This window comes from Eumetopias jubatus, unplaced genomic scaffold (assembly GCF_037043125.1).
Source record: "Eumetopias jubatus isolate StellerSeaLion01/CBP00866 unplaced genomic scaffold, mEumJub1_p1.0 scaffold_4, whole genome shotgun sequence".
NCBI classification, from domain to species: domain Eukaryota; kingdom Metazoa; phylum Chordata; class Mammalia; order Carnivora; family Otariidae; genus Eumetopias; species Eumetopias jubatus.
Window position 1 is genome coordinate 25,530,763 of NW_028274810.1, and position 23,598 is coordinate 25,554,360.

General features: G+C 35.8%; 1 protein-coding gene across 2 annotated transcripts in view; it reads left to right on the forward strand.

Annotated features, from left to right (window-relative positions):
• Positions 1 to 23,598, forward strand: part of DPYD (dihydropyrimidine dehydrogenase) — a 794,533-nt gene that overhangs the window by 641,458 nt on the left and 129,477 nt on the right. For both annotated transcript variants that reach the window (XM_088022348.1, XM_028101938.2), the window contains exon 19: positions 2,342 to 2,484. In XM_088022348.1, coding sequence (XP_087878474.1) covers positions 2,342 to 2,484 — 143 coding nt within the window. The remainder of the gene's footprint in view (positions 1 to 2,341; positions 2,485 to 23,598) is intronic.

Below are 23,598 nucleotides of genomic sequence, written 5' to 3' on the forward strand. Positions count from 1 at the left end.
AGGACCCATTTCTTCATTTTTGGATCACATTTCCTGAGAGAACATAATTACTCTTAATTTTTAAGAAGATGCCTTTATTAGTTTGAAAGGTTTTCATGTTCATTAGGTAGATTAGAAAGTTTTAGAAAAGAAAGAAAAACATGAAATAGAAAATGTCTTATTGACCTAACTGAACATCTTAAAATGCCATTGAAGATTTGCTGGTGTTTTTTAACACCTGTGTAATAATGTTGCCCTTTAAATGTAACTGGTTAAATTTTCGAAGCTGTGTTCTGGGATTTTGCCATTTGATGTCCATTAATATCAATTGGAATGTGTGGCCAAATCCCTGTGTACCACTTTGAAATTTTATCCCTTCGTGTTAATGATAGTCTTCTAACAGTGCAGTTAGAAATAAATTATTTATCTGCTTAGCTCAAATTTCCTTTACTCTCTAGGGTCAACTACATAAGAAAAAAAAAAAAAAAAGAATCCCAGTGTTTATCACTTCAAAGTAACATGTGTGTAAAGAAGCCATCAGCTTAGTATGTATTGAACGTATCTGTTATATTATGCAGATAGATATGTCAATCTAAAAGATTTATTTAAATTTCAGATTGCCTTTAAAATGCTTTTCTTTAACTTTTATTCTTACCCAGATTTCTTTTTAGTACAGCTAAAGATTTGTACATATAAATGTGTATGTGGGTGTCAGTGTGGGTATACATTCTTGCTATGCATTCTCCTGTCTACTCTGTTACCTTCTGTACCTTCTCAGACAGATGAAGAAGTCACTGATAAACACTTTGAAGTAGAAATAGGATCTTGATGTTCAGTTTCTAATTCGCCCTGACTGCCTTGTATTTCAGTGTCCATTATGGAATTCTGAAGTCTCAGCATTGAACATTCTTGACCAAGAAACATTAATATCTAGAGGAAGATTTTAAGGTGTGGGAGCAATAGGAACAGACATTTCCACAAACATTTTTGGTGTTAAATGCAAAAGCATCAGTTACACATGAATTTAATATCATCTGAAATGGATGTGAACAGGATAAAAATAAGTCCACTAATATTAAGGAAAATTCTTTGTGCTCTCTCAAAGTGAACCCTCCCATAAACACGTATTGATCATGCTGGTGAAGATGCTGGTGGTGGTGGAGGTAATGATAAAGTACTCACCACGTGAGGCTGATTTTACCAGTTGCTTATTTGTGTTTTTGAGGCAGTATCAAATTCTTGCACAAATAGAACTATTTTTAGTTCAGAAAATACCTTTAAAGAACAATGACTTAATGAATCCACTCCAGAAATGCCAAATTATATTCCGATGTGATGAAAACATTAATTTACTTCAGGATATGTTAACCCTTGAGAGTTGAAAGCAGCTTTAATATGATATAATCATTTAAAAAATGACCCCCAAGTGTTCTGTCCATCCATGAGGTTTTCATTATGATTAGGGAATAATGTATTGGTAGTGTCTGGCTGAGTGAAGTTTAAAAATTAAGCACATACTCTTTAATTACTGAATTCTAATAAATTGTCCTTACCTTGGTGGAAACCTTCTAATGTATGAAAAATTAGATTAGGCTCACTATATTTCATCAAATTGTGAGTAATACATGTAAAAAGCAATATGGAATCTGTAAGTTCATCAGCACCTTGCTTGTTTTCACAGTATCTCCATTCACACCAGCTGCTTTATACTTAGTGGAAACATAACAGAGCTGTATGTCTATTTATGCACTGTATGTGATTGTTTTTCTTTTTCAAAATCTGCTGTTCCTTGTTCTTTTTAAAACAGATGCTTGAATATTCCATATAATCTTTTACACATTACTCTATATCAAATTGTATTATGCATGTATTTTATGCAGGAGTTCTAAAGTTGTTATGCCCACTTGCATAACACGTTTGCTTGCAATAATAGCATTAAAATTCTTAAAATAAATACATATCCATTTACAAATTAACATACTTTAAAACATGGCAATGTATATCTATCACACACACACACACACACACACACACACACACATCTTAAGTAAAGATAGGGCGCCTGGGTGGCTCAGTCAGTTAAGCCTCTGCCTTCGGCTCAGGTCATGATCCCGGGGTCCTGGGATGGAGCCCCTCATTGGGCTCCCTTCTCAGCTGGTGTCTGCTTCTCCCTCTGCCCCTCCCTCAGCTTGTGCTCTGTCTCTCTCTCTCTCTGTCAAATAAATAAAATCTTTAAAAAAAAGTAAAGATAAGGAAAATCGACTTTTGTCTAGTACAGCATTACCATTACATAATAATGATTATATGGCAGTATGCTCAAATGGTCAATGTGCTAACCATTGATTATTCTCATTTTCTGTAGGCACAGCAATCAGACCTATTGCTTTGAGAGCTGTGACCTCCATTGCTCGTGCTTTGCCTGGATTTCCCATTTTGGCCACTGGTGGAATTGACTCAGCTGAAAGTGGTCTTCAGTTTCTCCATAGCGGAGCCTCGGTCCTCCAGGTAGTACTTATGTTTGCCCCTTCAAAAAGCTGTCTAACACATCTAGTGTAAATTATGTGACAACAGATATCTTCTTGCAGGGTCTCCTGAGAAAGAGATTAAAATGTGGGGTGTGGGATTAAAATGGCAGCACTCATTAAGTTCCTACTGTGAGTCGAGAACAAACCTGAGGTTTATTTCCTGTCTTAGTTAGGGCTTACAAACCCTCTATCTTGTAAAATATATTCGCTTATCTCCCTGTTTCCAAAATAAATAAAATCAGGTACCAAAATGCATACTGTAGAACTGGGGAAAAAAACAAATACATGAAGAAATCTGGGTAAAAGTAAAATCTTGTTTGAAAAATAAAATGAAGTCATGGGTAAGGCCATTATACAAAATCTATTCCATAATGTACTGGAGGGATTACCAAATTTGACTCTGAACTTCCTGGCAGCCAAAGCAAGAAAATTACTGGTTTCATAACTTTAAAAATATAAATATAAATTGATTATTCAACTTCTTGTGGTACAGAGCTGAGAGAAATTCTTGCATTACTGTCATAAAGGGATACTTTGAGAAGTAGTACATTATACTCTTAATAGAATTCCTACATAAAATTTTTTACTTATTACTTATACACTTGCTTGTTATTATGCTGCTCAGAAAAGGCCCAGTACAGAGCCTTGGCACATTATAGCATAAACATTTCTCTGAGGCTAGATACGCAGATTTAGATGGTCTGACTTGACCCAGGGATAAACTTTTTCATATGATGACTAGACTGTGACCTCTCAGGTAATACTCCATTAATATGGATTCTTACTACCTAGCATTAAATGAAATTAGGAAGCATAGAGTTTAAGTTCACTTATATTCTCTGGAGAACAAATATCTTGTTGTTTTATGGCCTTTTTTATTATTATGGAGAACAAATATCTTGTGTTTGCCAGTTTGACAGAGTTAACATCCTTTAACAAAATACAGTCTAAGGTGGAAATAATATGTATCAGAATGCTAATAGAAGATATAAAGAAGAACAAAATGGAAAATTTCAATGAAAATTATAATAACTAACATTTAAAACTCAGTTAATGGGCTCAACAACAGAATGGAGGAAACAGAAGAAAGAATCAGTGAAGTAGAAAACAGATCAATAGAAATTAACCAGTCGGAACAACACAGAGATAAAAGACTGAAAAAAAATGATTCGAGCCTCAGGGAACTGTGAGACTATAATGAAAGATCGAACATTCAGAGGAGAGGTCACAGAAGGAGAGGATGACAAAGAAATAATGTTTGAAAACTTCCTAATTTTTTGCAAAAAGGCAAAATCCTATAGATTTAAGAAGTTGACTGAACCTCAAATATGATATATCTAAAGAAATCCATACTGGGGAACCTCAGAGGATTAAGCTTCTGCCTTTGGCTCAGGTCATGATCTCAGGGTGCTGGGATCGAGCCCCACATTGGTCTCCCTGCTCAGTGGGGAGACTGCTTCTCCCACTCCCTCTGCCTGCCACTCCCCCTGCTTGTGCTCTCTCGCTATCTCTCTCTCCATCAAATAAATAAATAAAATCTTAAAAAAAAAAAAGAAATCCATACTGAAACACATCATAGTCAAATTTCTGAAAACTAAAGATAAAAAAGGACCTTGAAAGCAAGAAAAAAACCATTTTACCTAGAGGGAACAAACAATTTTAATGGAAATAGATTTCTCATCAGAAAGTGTAAAAGTCCAGGAAGTGGGACAATATTTTTCAATTGTTGAAGGAATAGAACTATCAACCCAGATTCCTATATCCTTCAGGAAGGAGAAAGCAACACAGTCTTGACTGAAGAAAAGCTAGGAGAATTTGTTGCCAGGAGACCAGAACTAAAAGAATGGCTAATGGGAAGTTCCTTAGAAAAGAAATGTTAAAGAAAGTATCTTGAGACATCAGGAAGGAAGGAATAAAGAACAAGGAGCAACAACTTCGAGAAAAATCTGAGGATAATGTATGTCCAGGCTTGAATATCTCCTGAATTTACGTTCACGAACAAGGAGAAATGTATAGACTGGAAGATACGAGTGGGTTGTGAGTAGGTCCCAGAAAGGATGCTTGCTCATTTCCCAACATGTGATCTTTGGCAGGTCACACATGGGGGTGAAGATTGTTAAGATTACCAAGTGCTGCGTTTGGCTGATGCTACAGATAGTCTTTACACACTCACCTGGGAGTGATATAGTTTTATTGTGCTTCACTTTATTGCACTTTATAGATATTGCATTTTTTACAAATTGAAGGTTTGTGAGGGGCACCTGGGTGGCTCAGTGGATTAAACATCTGCCGTTAGCTCAGGTCATGATCCTTGGGTCCTGGGATCGAGACCCATGTCAGGCTCCCTGCTCAGCGGGGAGTCTGCTTCTCCCTCTGCCCCTCCCCCTGCTGGTGCATTCTCTCTCTCTCTCTCTCTGCGTCAAATAAATAAAATCTTAAAAAAAAAAAAACGAACTGAAGGTTTGTGGCAACTCTGCATCAGACAAGTCTACTGGCCCCATTTTTCCAACAGCATTTACTCACTTTGTATCTTTGTGACACATTTTGGTAATTCTCACAATATTTCATACTTTTAAAAATATTATTATTGGGGCGCCTGGGTGGCTTAGTCGTTAAGCGTCTGCCTTTGGCTCAGGTCATGATCCCAGGGTCCTGGGATCGAGCCCCGCATCGGGCTCCCTGCTCGGCGGGAAGCCTGCTTCTCCCTCTGCCACTCCCCCTGCTTGTATTCCCTCTCTCGCTGTGTCTCTCTCTATCAAATAAATAAATCTTAAAAAAAATAAAAATATTATTATTATATCTGTTATGATCTATGATCAGTAATTATGATTTACTAAAAGATTAGGTTATGGTTAGCATTTATTAGTAATAAAGTATTTTTTAATTAAAGTATGTACATTTTTTAGATATAATGCTATTACATACTTAATAGACCATAGTGTAGTATATACACAACTTTTATATGCACTGAGAAACCAAAAACATTCATTTGACTTACTTTAATGCATTATTTGCTTTATTGTGGTGGTTTGGAACCAAATCCACAATATCTTTTAGGTTTGCCTTTGTTTTGATTGACATCACCTGAGGCTTGGAGGATTAAAGGAATGTGGCCAAAGTCACATGACGAGTGCTAGAGCCAGAAATCAGACAGCAGTTTTCAGACCTGTAATACCAGTGCTCTTCCAACGGTTCATGTTGCCTGTCCCCCTCCTAGAACCTCTAAGGTGAGAATATCAGCAATAGGCAGGTCTTCCCCACCTACTTGAGGCTTACATATTCAGGCTACACCTTCTTCCTTAGAGAAAGGATGCAAAGAAGAGAAGAAATGTGAAAACACAGAGAAATAAGTCAACATGCTTTCCAAGAAGAGATGTACTTGGTGTGTGGACCATAGTATGTGAATACATGTAGAATACCACGTGTCCTCACAAAAATGTGTATGTTTGGTGAAATAATCATTCACATTGTGGTTTCTGCTTAGGCGCATCTTGGATCAAGAAGCAGAGAATCACTCAGAGTACCTTAAGAAAATATAGTCTATTGTATTGTCTGCATCAGGGGACCCTGGCACTAGAACTGTAAGAACCGGGGTGGGGGCAGTTCTCAGGGGAGATCTCCTCCATCTCTCTTTTATGGTCCATGTGATTTCTCCGTCAGAGGAATCTAGAGTTCCGTTCACTCTTTCTCTCTCCATAGTTTACTTCTTGCTTCTCCCTCTGTACTTCTGCCTGATGCATGACACCTGGGCCCCCGCTACCTGGTGGTTTTTCAGCTCCAGCTTCCACATGAAATGCCTCCTTAGCTTCATATCTCTTGGCTCAGATTTCAAAAGAGGGAATTTGTTTTGCTCAATTATCTTTTCATGCCAGGCTCCATCTTAAAACACTGGTCACCCAGTGTATTGACTCCTTGGTAGATAGCAGAAGCACACTAAGTATTTGTTGAATGAATTTGTTAAATGAATGTGTTGGAGTTGTGCTTTTTTTTTAAACTGGATTGTGAAGAGGAGATGAAAGGGTTAACATGGTCTACAAAGTGGTTGCCAAAGGACTTGCCCTTCAGCTCCCACTAGGAACTGCAGGGAGACTTTCCAGCGATGTAAAACATTGGTTCCCAAATGATTTGGTTAAAAATGTGAAGTTCTGCACATAGGCTTCAACTGGTAGAAGATTACAGATTATGTATAAATTCCACACCATTAGCTTGAGTCAGAGTTTTATTTAGCCAGAACACATTTTTAACCCAATTTTAGCTAAAGTCTGAACTGAACTAAAATCAGTATTAAGATATACTTAGGATGGTTATGAGAGGGGAAAACCCTTGAATTTAGAATTTTGGAGTCACATTTGAATGGGGTGGAGAATGTGCAATATTTCTGTGTCTCTTCCATTGTAACTGAATTTCACCCTGTTCCGTTCCCTAGTCCTGGGTTAATCTAACCTTTCATTTTCTATACTTCTGGGCTGCTGAATATTATTAGAGAAATTCAAGTAACTCTGCCAAATGGATTTACTTCAAATTCACAGTGTTTAATGTTAGCTGGGCCTTAGGTGCTAGTCAGCATCTGTTTTTATTTATCTTTTAAAAAAAATCCACATCAAATTCTCCCTAGCAGTTAGTTCATATCTTTTTCATACACCTCAAGGTAGATCACCCTCCATCATCACCCTCTATTTCTCTGATGCCATTTGTTTGCTGGCTCTTATCACATAGGTCCCCTTCTCTGGTTCTATATTTCTCTTGAAGAGCTCATCCACTTATATATCTCTGAGTTGAGTACTGTCGAATCTACCTTTCCAATTATTTCTGCTCAGGAGTGAAGTACATACTGACAAAATGCATTTTTTTACAAGATGTGATCAGACAAATGAAATGTATTTAAATACAGGGTGGTGGTGCTGATACACTGGGGTGTAGAAAGAGAAGTAGTGGGTACAGAAATAGTGACATAAATATTTTGATCCTGATCTTGATACACATACATAGGCTGCGTAAGTAGGTGAGTTCACTACTGGAATAAGGATTTAGTCAGTAATTTCAAATTCAGTTTTAAATGAGTTCAACAGCTATGACCTTCTGTGTGACTTTAGAAAAAGCATGGACATTTCAAAATGGAAAGCTAAAATATTTTCATAAGTTGGATAAGTGCGATAGAACATGCCTTTTTGCTAGTCATCATTCATCACAGAGAATCATTCATACATTTGTTCATTAAATAAATATTTATTGAGAACCTACTACATGCCTAGCACTGTTCTAGGAATTTGGAATTCTTCTGTGAATAGACAGGCAAAAGTCCATTACCTCTGGGACTTACATTTTAGTGAGGGAAGAAACATAACATATAATAAATATGAACTGTAAGTATATTTGGAATATAATATGGTAAGTGCTGTGAAAAAAAGAGGCCTTATTGAAAAGGTAACATTTGAATAAATAATTGAAGATGGTGAATCAGGGAAGGAAAATACTTCTGTTGTAACATCACTTGCTTAAATTTTTAATTGAGAGCTAACTGAAATATAAAAATTACAAAATATTGTAGATCACCTTTCAGTTTATAAACAGAAATGCCTTTTAGGGTTTCAGGTTGCATTTTAATGGGTAATTTTTGAAGTCTTCTTTACCATTTCTAGGAATGTATCATTTCACATTGGCACTGTTTATTTCTATTATCTTATTCTGTAACTTGCTTTGACAGGATGTTAACATTTCAGTGGTGAAACATCCAATAACTCTACCTTCAAAATGCTTCAGTGAATGTTGACTATAAAAACTAAGGAATTAGTTAGAAAGTAATTTGGGTTCCGGATCATTTCCCTAGTACATCTTTGGAGTGAAAATGGCTATTACAACAGAACCAGATACAATACTGTGGCCAAGAAGTAAGGTTCAAAACCGATTATAGGTTTGTGTTCTTGGGTAACTGCTCTTATAACTTTGTCAGTCAACTAAACTGACTTCTAATTTATTTATGCAATAAATAAATGTGCAGTGTGTTTGAAATATGATTTTTCTTCTTACTTGATAGGCTTTCATTAGAGTATGCAAGTTAGAGCTCTAAAAAGGACAGATGAAAATTATTAGTAAATTTCAAATACTGAAATTTATAAATACCTCCTTGTTAAATTATGTTCTCAAACTCTTCATGAACTCTTGAGGTCTTAAAATCTTTTGAGGGGTTACTCTGAAAAAAAGAAGTTTGCTTCTGTTGTTTATCCATGAAGAGGATAGTAAATAAATAACTTGCACAATTGCCCTTTAACATAGTGTGAAGAGAGGACTTTAATGAATTAAAACTGGTTTCTTTGTTGTTATTTTTTACTGTTAGTTTTAGTTTTTTAGTCCCAGACCTAGCCTTCCTGGTGAACCCAAATCCCTTTCCTCTCATTTAAGTACCAGTTTGCAGTTTCTATTAATAAAAAAAAAAAACTAGGTAGAGATTTCTGTTGCAAACAAAACCCAGACTGAGTCAGTTGCTTTTAGTGATAGGTTTCATCACAAAATGTTCAATTCCTCTATTGTATGTAGATAGAGAATATAAGTACTATACTACCTTTTTTTTTCACTGAATGACTCTGGGTTTCTATAGTTTAATTTAATGATATTGCCATTACAATTTAATCTGTTAAGGACTTTGATTCAGAACATCGGAAATTATAGGAAGCCGTCAGTTCATTCATGTACAATTATGATCTGTGCCTTCATTGAGATTGTACGGGTGGGTTTTTTTAATCCCATTTCTTTTGTTAGAGTTTGTCACTAAACTTAATAGAATATCCTGAAATACAACAGGAAGAGGGAGCATAGTGGGCATTTACTGTGAAGAGTCATGGTCACGTGATAGCCACTCACTAAACGTGGATGACCAAAATCAGTCCTTAACAATAATCAAAGCTGCTCTAATGGAACTAGTCCAAGCTAAATTTTTTATGTGGAATTTTTTAATGTGATCAGGAGCTGTATTTATTTAAACTAGGGAAAAAGAAGTAATTGAAGCAGATGATGACACTGTTTCCACATGAGTGCAGATGCATTACCGACATTCTCCTGTGGTCCTAACACACAGGAAGACTTCGGTACTTCAGCTCTATTGATGGGGGTCTTGAGGTAGTAAAAATTTAGCACACTGTATTCTAAATTTTTATTGGTTAGGTGGGCAAGAGTTAGTCAATGATATCTTATTTTTTTCTTCCATCTTCATTCACTTTAAAGTCAGGCTATGATATATGAAGGAAGAATAGTTGATACCAAAATTATTTTAAACGGAAATCGTTACTGTTTCACATAGTTAGTTAAAATAGACATATTTTTCTTTCCACTATGCAGTTTCTCGTTTCCTAGCTTTAATGATTGTTTCCTTTTCAATTTTAAGAACAATATGCAAGCGGGTATTGAAAAAAATAGAAACTCTATATTCTCAGAGTAATATATAAGAAAACATAGGCTCTTAGTATCTATTCAATGAAATTCCAATTACCGTGTCAATTATTACATTATTTTAAATTACTTTAATGGATGGTTACTTTTAATGGAAGAGGTTTTAATTTTTGAAAAGCATCCTGATTCCAGTGCAACAATGTTGTTTATAAGCAAATAGAGGAAATTAAATGGAAACCTGTTAGGCCTTTGAATGACTGAGTGCACACTCTCCACTTGATAGAAAGATTAACATCTACATTCAAAGGAAATTAAGTGAAATTAAGTCTAATCTTTTTGAAAGACAGTTTTACCATAAGGAAAATAACTGTATCACACTGTGACTGGTTTTTTTTGTGAGAAAATAACCATGTGTTAGCCAAGATGTTTACAGATGTAGCCATATGAAATTTCTGATCTTGCATAAACTTTTTTCGCTAAAGTTTTTTTTCTTGACTCTGACTAGATCCTTTATGTTGTCTGCTCCTTTATGCGTTATATACAGAGATATGGTAAACTACTAGTTACATTTCTTGGTGAAAAAAATCTTCATATTACTGACCAAAGTTTTAAACTACTATTTATCCTTTTATTCAGTTTTTTTAAATCCCAGTTGTTTAGATATTCTTATGTTACATATTATTTTCCAAACATTATGTTTTCTTTGTTGCTTTTCTCTCAACCAGTTGAATTTATCAGTATCATTTTAAATGAGTTGTGATTGGATGTAACTGATTTTTTAATAACCATATAACCATAACTTGTCCATCCAGATGACTGTTAGGAGTAATCACTTCGGGAAGTAATGTATTTTGAATGCCATCAGTAACTACTCTTCATACTTTGAGAGTGGATTTGATTTCCTGTAAACAAAACTAAAGAAAGCCAAGTTGAGTGAAGGAAGTTGGCTGTTGAACTGAGATATACAAAGTCATGTGTCTCTTTTTCTGGCAGTTCATGAACTGACTTTAATAAACCGCTCAAAAAAGAATTGTTACAAAATTCTTCTGAGCAATGCCAACATCTACCAAGGTGATTATTTTGAAAAAGCCACACTCATTTGGATATGTATAATTGTATATTTGTTTAAAAATCTACTTCAATATTTTATAGACTCTAGTACTAAGTTAGGGTTCAGAATTCAGACTGTATAAAGATTTAGAAAGATCTATGCTATAGCAATTTTATGGTAAAGACTATTAATGATCTGATGAATATTACCTTCTGTTTTTCAAAAAGTCCTTTCAGTTATTGATTAGTTTGACTCTTACAAAGCTATAGGCATATCAGTAAGCATTTTTAACCCCATTTTACAGATTAGCAAGTTGGCAATTTCCTTGAGTTTATTTCATCAATTGGCTAACCCAGTAAGATTAGAAACCATGTTTCCTGATTTCCGCTCCATGATTTGTCTCTGCATCCCCTACCATCCATGTAACCGTGCTTAAGAAATATGCCAGCAAAATGGAAGAGAAATTCATCATAAACATGCAAATGCTTGCTCTGTCCTTGAGAATGATTCATTCTCAATTATTGTCCTACACCTGTGTAGAGTTTACACCAATCTTATCATTTTACAGATGAACTCCTTGTTCTTTGTTAAATAATTGTTTTCATCATGGTAAGTGTACTCTTTAATCCCCATCACCTATTTCACTCATTCCCCCACGTACTCCCCCTCTGATAACCATAAGTTTGTTCTCTGTAGTCAAGAGTCTGTTTCTTGGTTTGTCTTTCTCTCTCTCTTTTTTTTCCTTTGCTCATTTGTTTTGTTTCTTAAATTCCACATATGAGTGAAATCATATGGCATTTGTCTTTCTCTGACTGACATTTCGCTTAACATTGTACTCTCTAGTTCTATCCATGTTGTTGCAAATGGCAAGATTTCATTTCTTTTTATGGCTGAATAATATTCCATTGTATGTATATACCACTTCTTAATCCATTCATCTATTTATGGATGCTTGGGCTGCTTCTATAGTTTGGTTATTGTAAATAGTGTGGCAATAAACATAGGGATGCATGTATCCCTTTGAATTAGTGTTTTTGTATTTTGGGGTAAATACCCAGTAGTGTGATTACTGGATCATAGAGTAGTTCCACTTTTAATTTTTTGAGGAACCTCCATACTGTTTTCCACAGTGGCTGCACCACCTTGCATTCCCACCAACAGTGCAAGAGAGTTCTTTTTCCTCCACATCCTTGCCAACATTTGTTTCTTATATTTTTTATTTTAACCATTCTGAGAGCTGTGAGGTAACATCTCGTTGTAGTTTAAGTTTTTAATTCCGGATAGTTAACATAAAGTGTTATATATTAGTTTCACATGTTCAGTATAGTGATTCAACAATTCCATACTCTCACTGTAGTTTTGATTTGCATTTCCCTGATGATGACTGATGTTGAGCATCTTTTCATGGTCTGTTGGCCATCTCTGTGTCTTCTTTGGAGAAATGTCTGTTCATGTCTTCTGCACATTTTTTGATTGCGGTTATTTGTGTTTCTGGATTTTGAGTTGTATCAGTTCTTTGTATATTTTGAATACTAACCCTTTATTGGATATGTCATTTGCAAATATTTTTTCCCATTCGGTAGGTTGTCTTTTAGTTTTATTGTTTTCTTCACTGTGCAGAAGCTTTTATTTAGATGTAATCCCAATAGTTTATTTTTGCTTGCATTTCCCTTGCCTCAGGAGACATATCTAGAAAAATGTTGCTATGGCTGATGTCAGAGAAATTACTGCCAGTGCTCTGTTTAAGGATTTTTATAGTTTCAGGTCCCACATTTCCTCTTTGCTAAGTAATTTATCTCTGACTTCTTCAGTTTCCAAAGTTACTTTGAAAATCTGATAAGTTTCCACATGCTGAACAAAGGACTTTCTGAGATTTCTAAAGACTGGAAACCCAGGAGCTTCTGAGTTCTGTTTGGGGGAAATTTAGAAATCCAAATTCTTAAGTAACATGAAATATGGAGGCAGAGTAACTTATGAAGTAGATTCAGGACAAGCAAATAATACATACATGACTTGTACAATATGAAATGAAAAAGTTGATTAATGACAAATATAAGATCCCATCCTAGGGTATAGAAATGTAATTATACATTTAAAATGGAGGTGACATGGGAAAGAGAAGATTTTGTGGAAAAATTATAGAGGGGTTTACTTAACAGTAAGGTCAATACAAACAGCACAGTGTTATAGCTTCTCCCCAAAACCTGATATGATCTTAGTTGCATCTGAAATATGGTATCTAGAAACAGGGAAGTGATGTCCCTGCTGAATTCTCTTCAGATGACATCTTCATTCATCACATGATGGGTGCCCATAGTGTGCCAGGCATGGTTTTAGCCATGAAGAAAACAAGGATGTTCTCAGACAATGGAGAAGGCTCTCAGCAACCTTACATGCTATAACCTCCCTCAAAGGAGTGGTAAGATAATTGAGTCCAGACTCAAATGAATAAAAAAAAAGTCAGCTGTGCAGAAGTCTAAGAGAACAGTGTCCTCCTGGCAAAAGGAAGGGCAAGAGCATAAATACAAAGTCTGTTGAGTGCAAGGGTGAGAGCAGTCTTGCCCTATTTCAGGACTGGCAAGGGGCACAGCAGATGTAAGGGTGATAGGAGATACAGGTGCATAGGCAGAGGTGGATCCTGTAGGGCACTATAGGCCATGATATTTAGATGTTATTTTATGTTTAATGGAAAACTAATGAAGAGTGGCGGTCTTTATGTTTCCACAGGCTGACACCACACCCCTTTTTTCTCTATCTCCTCAGATCCAGTAGCAAGTAAATGCCCAGTGGGCCCTTTCTATTTTGTACTTCCATGGTATTTTGTTCACTTCTTAATTAATGGTTTTTATCCTCCAAGATTTCAATTCCCTCTTCTTCTAAGGATACTGGCAGCCTCCTTCATCCTTGGTTAGTTGCCTTGCAGATAATTTTTTGATTATTCCCAAGGACAATGGCCCCCCCCAAATTTGACGTTATCAACACAAACTGATCGCTTCTAGTGGAAACATATCTATTTCTAGGTTCCTGTTAGGTTAATGGTAGAACATCATCATCAACTTTCTACACAAAAAGACTATTAAATATTAATCTAAAACTCAGACTAATACAAATCCCTTTTCAGAATCATTCAGTTCTATCATGTGCTTCATATATATGAATTTTTTCCCCAAGGATTCAGATTAGAATAGACTGTTTGGGCCATTCTAAATTTTCTCTTGCAAGAAAAGAATGAAAATACAGGCCGCAAAAAGACATTCACAGTTGATTCCTCATAAATGCCTACCTCCCTAAGAGTTTTTAATCATGACTTTCAATTTTATACCCCACTATTTTGCATTGTAGATGCTGTCCCAATTTTTTATCACTTTTCTGAGTTACATTTTTAAAATGACACTGAATTATTAGCTTATTATAATAATGATGTTCCTGGGTTATGGCCACTCTTCTTTTTAAATGACTTCTGTCTGCCTTATACTTACTATTCTTATTTTAATGGGAACAAAACAGATTTAGATATTTCTCCAAGCTATTTTAAGACTGGTTCCTTTGATTTTTTAATACATTTTTATGTTTGGGAGCAGCAGGTTTTTTTTGTTTGTTTGTTTGTTTTTTGCAATCATAACAAGCCAAACCTTAGAAACTTTTATCCTCCTGACACCTACATACATGTGTGTACAAGCCTCATGTAAGTCTGTCTTATAGTAAGCCTCATGTTTGGTCAATAACCCCTGCAATATATTCACAACAAACTAGGCTCCCCAGAGTCCCTTTCTTCTGAAAAGATCCAGTCATCATCATTTTAGTTATGGTGTGGTGCATTCTAATTTTACTCCAGTTTCCTTTTTTTTTTTTTTTTTTTCCTTCCTCTTGAGATACTCCTGATTTTCTTCCTAGCCCATTTCTAATGGAGCAGATTTTGGTGTAATTTCTAACCATCTTCAAAGATTAGAGAATGTGAAGATTAATTTATTTGCTTTCTGATCTTGATGTGGGGTGTATCTCTAAGGCTGTGATAGAGTAAAAAAGAGAAGGGAGGAAGAGCCTGCTAGAAATAGCTCTACCACAGAATGCCTGGGGCTCTGAACCACACCTGTAACTGAACTCTGACAACTACTTTTAGGAAAGCTAGTGGTTATCTTTTCTTACCAAGGGTAAACTCACGAGTCTGCCTTAGGCCTCCAGATAATTACCTAATTCACAGGTTTGGTTTGGTTTATCTCGCAAACCGAGGTTCTCAACTTCCTGGTTCTTATGCTTCTATTTAATAAACCCTATTGTTGGTTCCTAGCATTTTTCAAAAACTTCAGTTCCTTCTAGTCTTGAATAGCCTTAACAGTGTTGTGTGCCATTGTTACGTAGCCAGCCGTGGTTGTGTTGCCAGGGAGAGTGTGGTCGTTAAGAAGAGGAACTCTCAACTTCTGCTATCCTTTGCTCAACTGCCAGTCCCACCATTTGATGGCTGGATAAGCTAATTAGTTTTTGTAGACTTTTGTTTATTCATCTATCAAATGGAAGTTACAGTATCTATCTCATTGGGTTATTATAAGGAAGAAGTGGTATTTAATATGTTAAAGGGAATACCACAGATCAGAGTCCCAGTCCCTGGAGTGTCTCCTTCTTGCTGCAGCCACCCTGGTTAAGCTACTGTTCTCGCCATCCATCGATGCCTGGCACATCCAGGAGGCGTCAGCACCTTGGTGCAGCTCTTGAGATTCATTATAAAATGAATATCAACTGTGATTGTATCTGTCTTTAATTATAAACCCCTAGAAAAAAAAGAGTAACAGGATTATGTAATTCCAGTCATGCAGTTGATATTTCTTAAAGGTTTTTGGTACAGATGATAATGATTTACTGAGAAATAAAGAATAAGCGAACAATTTGAGTACACATTTATTTTTGCAGTATTAATTGTGAGTCTTGATGCAAATAATGATTATGAAAGAAATTACAGTAAAATACCAAAGTCCTTACAGGCCTAAAAACATTTTAGAAAGACTTTTATTAGAAATCACAACTATGTCTCCAGTTTAGAAGTTTAGAAAATCAATAATAAATTTAAGGTTTATGAGAAGTTGTAAAGGCAATTACTGTCAGGAAATCTCTTTAGTTCTGTGACTCCTAACTCACAATTCAGAAACCAGACTTAGGCCAGATGACCTGTCTAGCCTAGGAGCATAATCAAGTTTTACACTGAAAAACAAGCTTATGATTAGTTCCCCCAGATAGAATTAATCAGTTAAGGGTTTGACACGAACAAGAGGAAAGATGGATTTTGTCAGAAATATGCTGTGCAGATAAATATTTACTGGATTATTGCATCTTGCTCTCACACTTACACTCTTAAAAAATTCTCTAGGGGCACCTGGGTGGTTCAGTTGGTTAAGCGTCTGCTTTTGGCTCGGGTCATGATCTTAGGGTCCTGGGATTGAGCCCTGCAAAGTCGAAGTCAGGCTCCCTGCTCAGCGAGGAGCCTGCTTCTCCCTCTCTCTCTGCCCTTCCCCCCCTCTTCACGCTTTCTCTCTCAAATAAATAAAATCTTTGAAACAAATCATCTCTGAAATATGCTGTTTATTTATATGTGAAAAGTTTGTTCTAGGAAAGAAAATCTCATCATCAATGTTCCCGAAGAAAATGCTTTTAGGGGAAACTTTTGAATGTTTTATTGCAGACTACTCAACAAATTATAATTTCAGATAGAGGACCAAATGGTTCTCTGTTTTATCTAAGTGGGAAAAAAATCATTCAAGAACTTGGCTCTCTAGAAATACATATCTGTGCATCATGTATGTGTTTTATGGCATCAAAGTTATAGTTCAGTAGATTTCTAAAAGGCTTTTGGGAGAGAAAGAGACATGAAGTTTTACAGATTCTAATTACAAGTTAGAAGTCATCTCACTGTGGGAAATTAAAAATGGAAATAATTAAGGACAATTCCAGTTGAAAGAAATATGCATTATGGAAAAAGCAATAAAAGCACAAAAAATAGGAAAGTAAAATCACTTCTCAGTAGCTTCTATGATTCAATTGTAGATCAATAGTGTGTAGTTAATGCATTACCAGGAGAGCATTAATTTGCAATTACCACAGGTGATCTGATCCTCTGTGTTCTGTCTATTGACACAAATGACCTTTAGTTGAAAGAGATTCTGCAGTCATTATTTTAAATAGAGCAACAGAAAAGCAAAAGGAAAGTATAGGTCACTTTCAGTCATAAGTATCTTACATCACACAAAGTGGAAACCTTTGTAGTGTAGCCCCAAATAGTCACATTATGGAGTATAATAAGCCTGAGCATGGGTATGTCTGTTTGCATACAGGATGGATATAACATGCACTGTATGGTGGTGGGTAAATATGATTCAAAACAAAGCTACAAATGCCCTGAATTAAGTATAAAATAAAGTAGACCTTTGATAAACCTCTACAATAAGGGAAGATATGAGAGACGTTGGTTCAATGAAGTGGGTTTTTGTAATGCTTCGTTTCGATGCAAGCTGGGTAGCCTTGGAGGTAGAGAGTCTGATGCTCCAACAATGACATATTCTTGAAATCAAACAGACCTCAGCTCTCTAGAGACCATATTCCAATCATAAACAGTGTGGCAGGGACCCACGCGGCCCCATCCAGAGTCTGCTACACAAGCAGTGATATCAACCTCAGAATTGCCAGCTAGGTACAGGAAGCCTGACAGGACTGCATCTTACTGATGCAGGCTTCAACACAAATGAAAAGGCATCAGGTTGCTCGGAATGAAGTCCTAGCTCTGCTGCTCTTTAGCTATATGACCTTGGCTTTATTAGATGTGTGAACTTTTTATACTTCAGGTTTGTCATCTGAAAAGTAGGGTTACATAGGATAGTTGTGAGGGTTAAATGTTATCACCTGTAAAGCATTTCAAACAGTACCTGTAACACAGTACCCATAGATGTTAGATATTAATTATCATTGTCATCATCATCATCGTCCCCTGCTGGGATTTTTGTTCATGGACAAAGAATTTTCAAACAAAATTGACACCCCCCTTTTCTAGCTTTGGACTAGCATGTGTCTTGGCTCAGGCTGATTGAAAACAGAGCCCGAGGAAGGGGCTGAGTGCTAATGTTTTGTCAGAAAGTAAAATCCGTAAAATCTAGGATAGCTAGAGTAAGAGAAAATAGAAAAGAGACAGGGAAAGATGGGATTTGAATACAAGGTCATGCGTTACTGGGTAGTACATTGCTTCACAAGCTCTAAGAGATCCAGTCAGTTGGCCACATGGTACATCTCCAGAGAGACTAGATAGAAAATAGTGCCTTGGGACAACCCAATCACAGGGAAAGGGATAGAAAATTTATCTGCCATTACTTTTGGCCTTCCTTCTTCCATTGGTTGGAGTTCATCCAGATTTGATTACCCTGTAAAAGCCTGCTCTCACAATCTGCCGTGTGGCTCATTCTAGCACTACTTCATACAGGACACTAATCTCTTCTCTATGTCTGGTTATCAAGCCTGTAGATTCATAGTGACAGATAACTTATTATCTTAGAAGTTATCCAGTTAAAATTATAGGTAAATTCTGCTTCATACTGTGGAAAACCTACCTCCATCTATCTTTTATCCATTGGCCCTACTTCTTCTTTTTTAAAACTAGACAGAATATATCCATGTTATTTTTATAAAAGCATAGAATTTCAGAAATGGATAAAAACTTGTCAGCACAGAGACAGTTAAATATTATATTTATATTATTCTTATTATCTGTGTTTAGGACTATCTGTAGTAATACAGGTAAGTGAAAATAGCATGCAATTTTATAACAATATTTTTACCATACTACAACCTAGGTCACTTCATTCCCAGAGTGAGACAGGGAAGGCTAAGAAGTTAAGTGGTCTCAAAAATTGGCTTGCTGATAGAGAATTAAATGGGTACCCCAACACTTCCTGAAACCTGGAGAAAATTGGACAGCATATAGAAGTGGGCCCTGCGTATATCTGAAAATTCAGGAGAAGTGTTCTGAGAGGCTTTCATAATGTTCTTTAAAAACTGAGTAGCATGTAGGCAAAACATCTCTTAAAGTTATTCATCAGAAGTATATCTGACAAACAGATGGGACTTGTCCCTCTCTGGAGAAGTGTCTAATATAGTCATTGTAGTGATTTGAGAAGGGGGTATGTTATCCTTCGGTTGTCTCTCCATTCATTCCTTGGTCAGAAGCAGCAGTGATCCATTAATCATCCAAATAGTCAAGCAAAGGAAAAAGGAGACAAAGAAACAAATAGATGGAGTAAAGAAAAGGGAGAAAGAAGGTCCTCACTGTCAAGTAATTGAGAACTGAATGAAACTTTATAAGGCAAAACAACTTGTTTATACCAGCTTTCAGTTTTTTCCATGGATAGGTACATTTTATTAATAAGTGAAATCACTATTTAAATCAGTCAGTCTAATTCCTATTTTTAACCGAAGTTGCCTGGTAGGTCATTCTGGTCATTTGGAGTATTACCCATTCTAATTATTTGTGAGATCTGTAGGTTTTTTTATAGGAGATTTTTATAGATTTTGTAGATTTTTATAGCACCTGGCATTCTAGTGCCTGGACAGGGTGATACCTATCTTAGGCCAGCACATATAAGGAACTGATGATTAAGAGAACATAAAGCATCATTTAAGCAACATTTAAGCATCTCAAAGCTTAACTGTAATCCAGAGCCAGCCTTAAGTACATTATAACTTTGCAAATGATAATACCAAAACTATTATAATGGCTGATGCTTATATAGAATTTACTACATGCTAGGTACTTTGTAAGCTAATAATTATATTTGTTCATTTATCCTCCAATAATCCTGTGAGATAGATATTAGTATTTTCCCTCTCTTATAGCCAAGAATATTAAATTACAACATGATAACTGGCAAAGCTGTGATCTAAACTCAGACAATTTGACCTAGCATCTGATTTTTAACCACTCTACTACTGTATTGACATTTTTGCCTACTAGAATGGCTACTATCAACAGACAGACAGTGATAAGTGCTGGTGAGGATGGGGAGAGACTGGAACCCTCTTGGGTTGCTTGTGGAAATGTAAAGTGGTACAACTACTTTGGAAAACAGTTTTGCAGTTCCTTAGAAAGTTAAACATGAATTTACCATACAATCCAGAAATTTCACCCCTGGGTATCTACTCAAGATAAGTAAAAACATAGGTCCACAAAAAGTCTTGTACTTAGTCATGGCAGCATTGTTCCTAATACCCCCAAAACTGAAGACAGTCCAGACCCCCATCAGCTGATGAGTGGATAAACAAAATATGGTACATGTGGTTCATACATACAGTGGAATAGTATTCAGCAATAAAATGGACTGTTACCATAATGACATAGATTATTTAGCATGTGTAAAAAACATGATGCTAAGTGAAGACAAGCAGACACAAAATACTGTAATATTTGTATTGTATAATTCCATTTATATGAAATGAGAAGTGGCAAGTCTAGAAAGACAGAAGACAGATCAGTAGTTGCCTGCAGCTTGGAGTCTAAGCGGCAGAGTGGCTGTAAAAGGCACAGGGAACTTTCGGGTGATGGAAATAGTTTAAAACGGGGTTGTAGGAATGGTTTCACAACTCTACAAATTTACTAAAAGTCATTTTCTTGCATACTTATAATAGATAAATTTTATGGTATTAAATTATGCCTTAATAATGCTGCTTTTAAAAAACCCACATAATTAGAGAGAGATAGCTGAAGTACTATATGTAACAAAATTATTAAATATAAAAGTTTGAAATTTGGGTTGAGGGATTCATAGTGAAAAACCTGAAGGGTCAACAAGGGGGATTTCAATAATGCTTAAAAGTTCTATTTCTTTTTTTTTTTAAATCTGTCTCTGTAATCTTGCTTGAAAATGACATAATACCTTTTATAAGGATCCATTAATATTTATAGTATTATTAGTACTCAAATGTAATCAAATTAAATAAATGTTTGTGAACCCTGCCTAATTTAAAAGTGAGCACATTCAAATAAGTCTGTCTGATTAAGGCATCCTTGGTAGAGGCCTTCCTGGATTTCTCAAATGTGTTTTACACATTAAAGTATTAAAATTAGACTATTTTCTTTTAAATAAACATTGATCATACTTGGTATACATGCTTATATCTGATTTAAGTATTTTAATTTTTAAAATTATATCTCATTTAGGAAAAATTAAATAGATCAAAAGGAGATTGGCTTTGATGGTATCAACAACTAACATCTGTTGAGAACTTCATTCATGAGGTTCATGTTATCAGGCCATGTTATGTAATGGTCATAATGTCCATTTATTATTGCATTAATGGTTATTGAGTGTCTAATAGATACCAGGCACAATAATAAGAAACAAACCTGTAAGAAAAATGGCAAATAGTGATAAGTGCTATGCAGAGAATTTAAATTAGCAAGTGTGCTAATGACTGGCTGGGGAAGTTCTTTGGAGAGGTGATATTTAAGCAGAGAACTGAATAAGATTCACCCAGCCATGTAAAAATAGGGAAAAGAATATTACAGGCAGACAGGGAAAACCCTGATTGCAAAAATGAAGGCATGAATGGCAAAATAAAAGGCATGCCTTTTTTTGGGAGTGGGGGGCATGCCTTTGGCCTGCCATTGTGGCTACAGCAGAGTGAGCATGAGTAAGAGAGGTGAGCAGGGACCAGATCATGCAGTACTTTATACCAGGTGTTCCTATTTTTTTTCAAAACAAGGTAAGACATTATTGGTTTTAAGCAGTGGTGAAATATGATCTAATTTATATTTTAACATAATCATTCTAGCTGTTGTATAGTTAATGAATTCGGAGATGGTCGATAGTAGAAGGTGGAAACTATGGCAGTAGTCCGGGTGAGGTGGTGATGGACTTGAATAACAAAAAGCAATGCATGTGGAGAGGATGGACAGATTCACAATATAGATTTGAAGTAGTGCAACAAGGCTTGCTGAGAGATTATAATTTTGTGAGCCAGAAAAATAAAGGAATGAGGAATGATGTTTAGCTTTTGGTCTATTGGAGAAGTAGGTTGCAGGGAGTGGGGAAATTAAGAATGCTATTCTGGCCACAGTCAGGATGCCCAGGAGACGCCAGTGGAGATGTCAGGTGGGCAGTTGCTTCTCCTTTTTCCCTATCCTATTTTCCAGAGATGTACCAAGCCTTCAAATGCATGTATAACCTAATGCTGATAAATGAGTGTATGTCTTCTCCCCCAGCTAGGATGTATGCCTTCTCCCCCATTCCTTTCCGCTTCTTATGAAAGCCTTACAGTGACTAGAAGAATCAGGCACAAAGTAGATACATGGATACATGCTCGTGGATAGATGCTGAGAGATGCCTGGGTGGATGTTTAGATTAGTGAACATTTAGAAATAGACAGTAAGCATCTGGGTATTGAATATTTCAGAGGCCGGTTTCATTTATCTCTTATCATTCTCAGATATATATTCCTGAAGCTGAGCTTAAGAGGATCATGAGTATTAAAGGAGAAGATTACAAGAAATACAATTTATATCAAATGTAGATTTTTAAATAAAGTAAATAAAAAGTCTAGAAAACATTTCCCTTCAAAGGAGAAAAAAGTCCTAAATTTATTAGCCTTTAAAAACACATTTATCCATTTCCCTAACTCATCTTCTTCAGGTATCCAGGAGATATTGCTTTTCTGCTATGGTCAGATTTCCCACATGTTCATTGTTTTTATGACTTATGAGTCTCTGAAAACTCAAACCAGATTTCTCCTGGTTGAAATATACATATTTCTAGTTAAACACCTCCTTACCCTGTTCACTGATCCCACCCCACAAAATCAGAGGAAAGAAAGACAATGCTTGCTATTGGCTTCTTTATTTAAGCTGACAAATCTGAACGAAGAGGACCTAAGAACTTCTTGGAATTAAAAATCTGGGCATGCAAATATAAACCTTCATTATCCTGAAATCAATTACACTATGTTTATAAGATGAAAGAAACTAATATGTCTAAGGATCTAAATATCAAACCTCTGTTTCAGATAGCTGGCTTAATCCCACAGTGATAGACACGTCAGATATTATAATATTTAGCATATTTCCTCATGTGGAAAATGATAGGATTTCAGTTGTCATGCTTTAAGGGCATGAGCCATAATCTCATTATCATCTCCCTAAATCAATCACTACATTCTGGATATTAACTCCATCCTAATGACACCAGATGCAGTGATGTATATGAGGTGAAAGAAAAGTTCTATGACTCATCATTGGGCCCAAAAACAATGAGGCAAGCTAAAAATCAACTTAATCACTGGGGAATTCAGTATGGCCAACTACAGGGTGCATTGCACATGCCTGGTCTTACAGAACTAAATTAAGACTAATATTGCATATTCATAGGGCCTGATGTCTCTAAAACACACAATAAATATGAGGAATATAGAGAGTTAAAAAAAAGCAATCAGTTCTATGGCATTTTAAAGCATTATATAATTAGCTAATGTTCCTTATAACAACCTCAGAATATAAGTAATAGTTTAATTTACAATGACATGTTATAGACAAGACTGAAATGTAAAACATACATTCACTTACCTGCATTTACCTTATTTATCTGTTCTTTCATTCATATTCATATTCTAATTCATATTCAATAGTTGATTTAGAGCTTG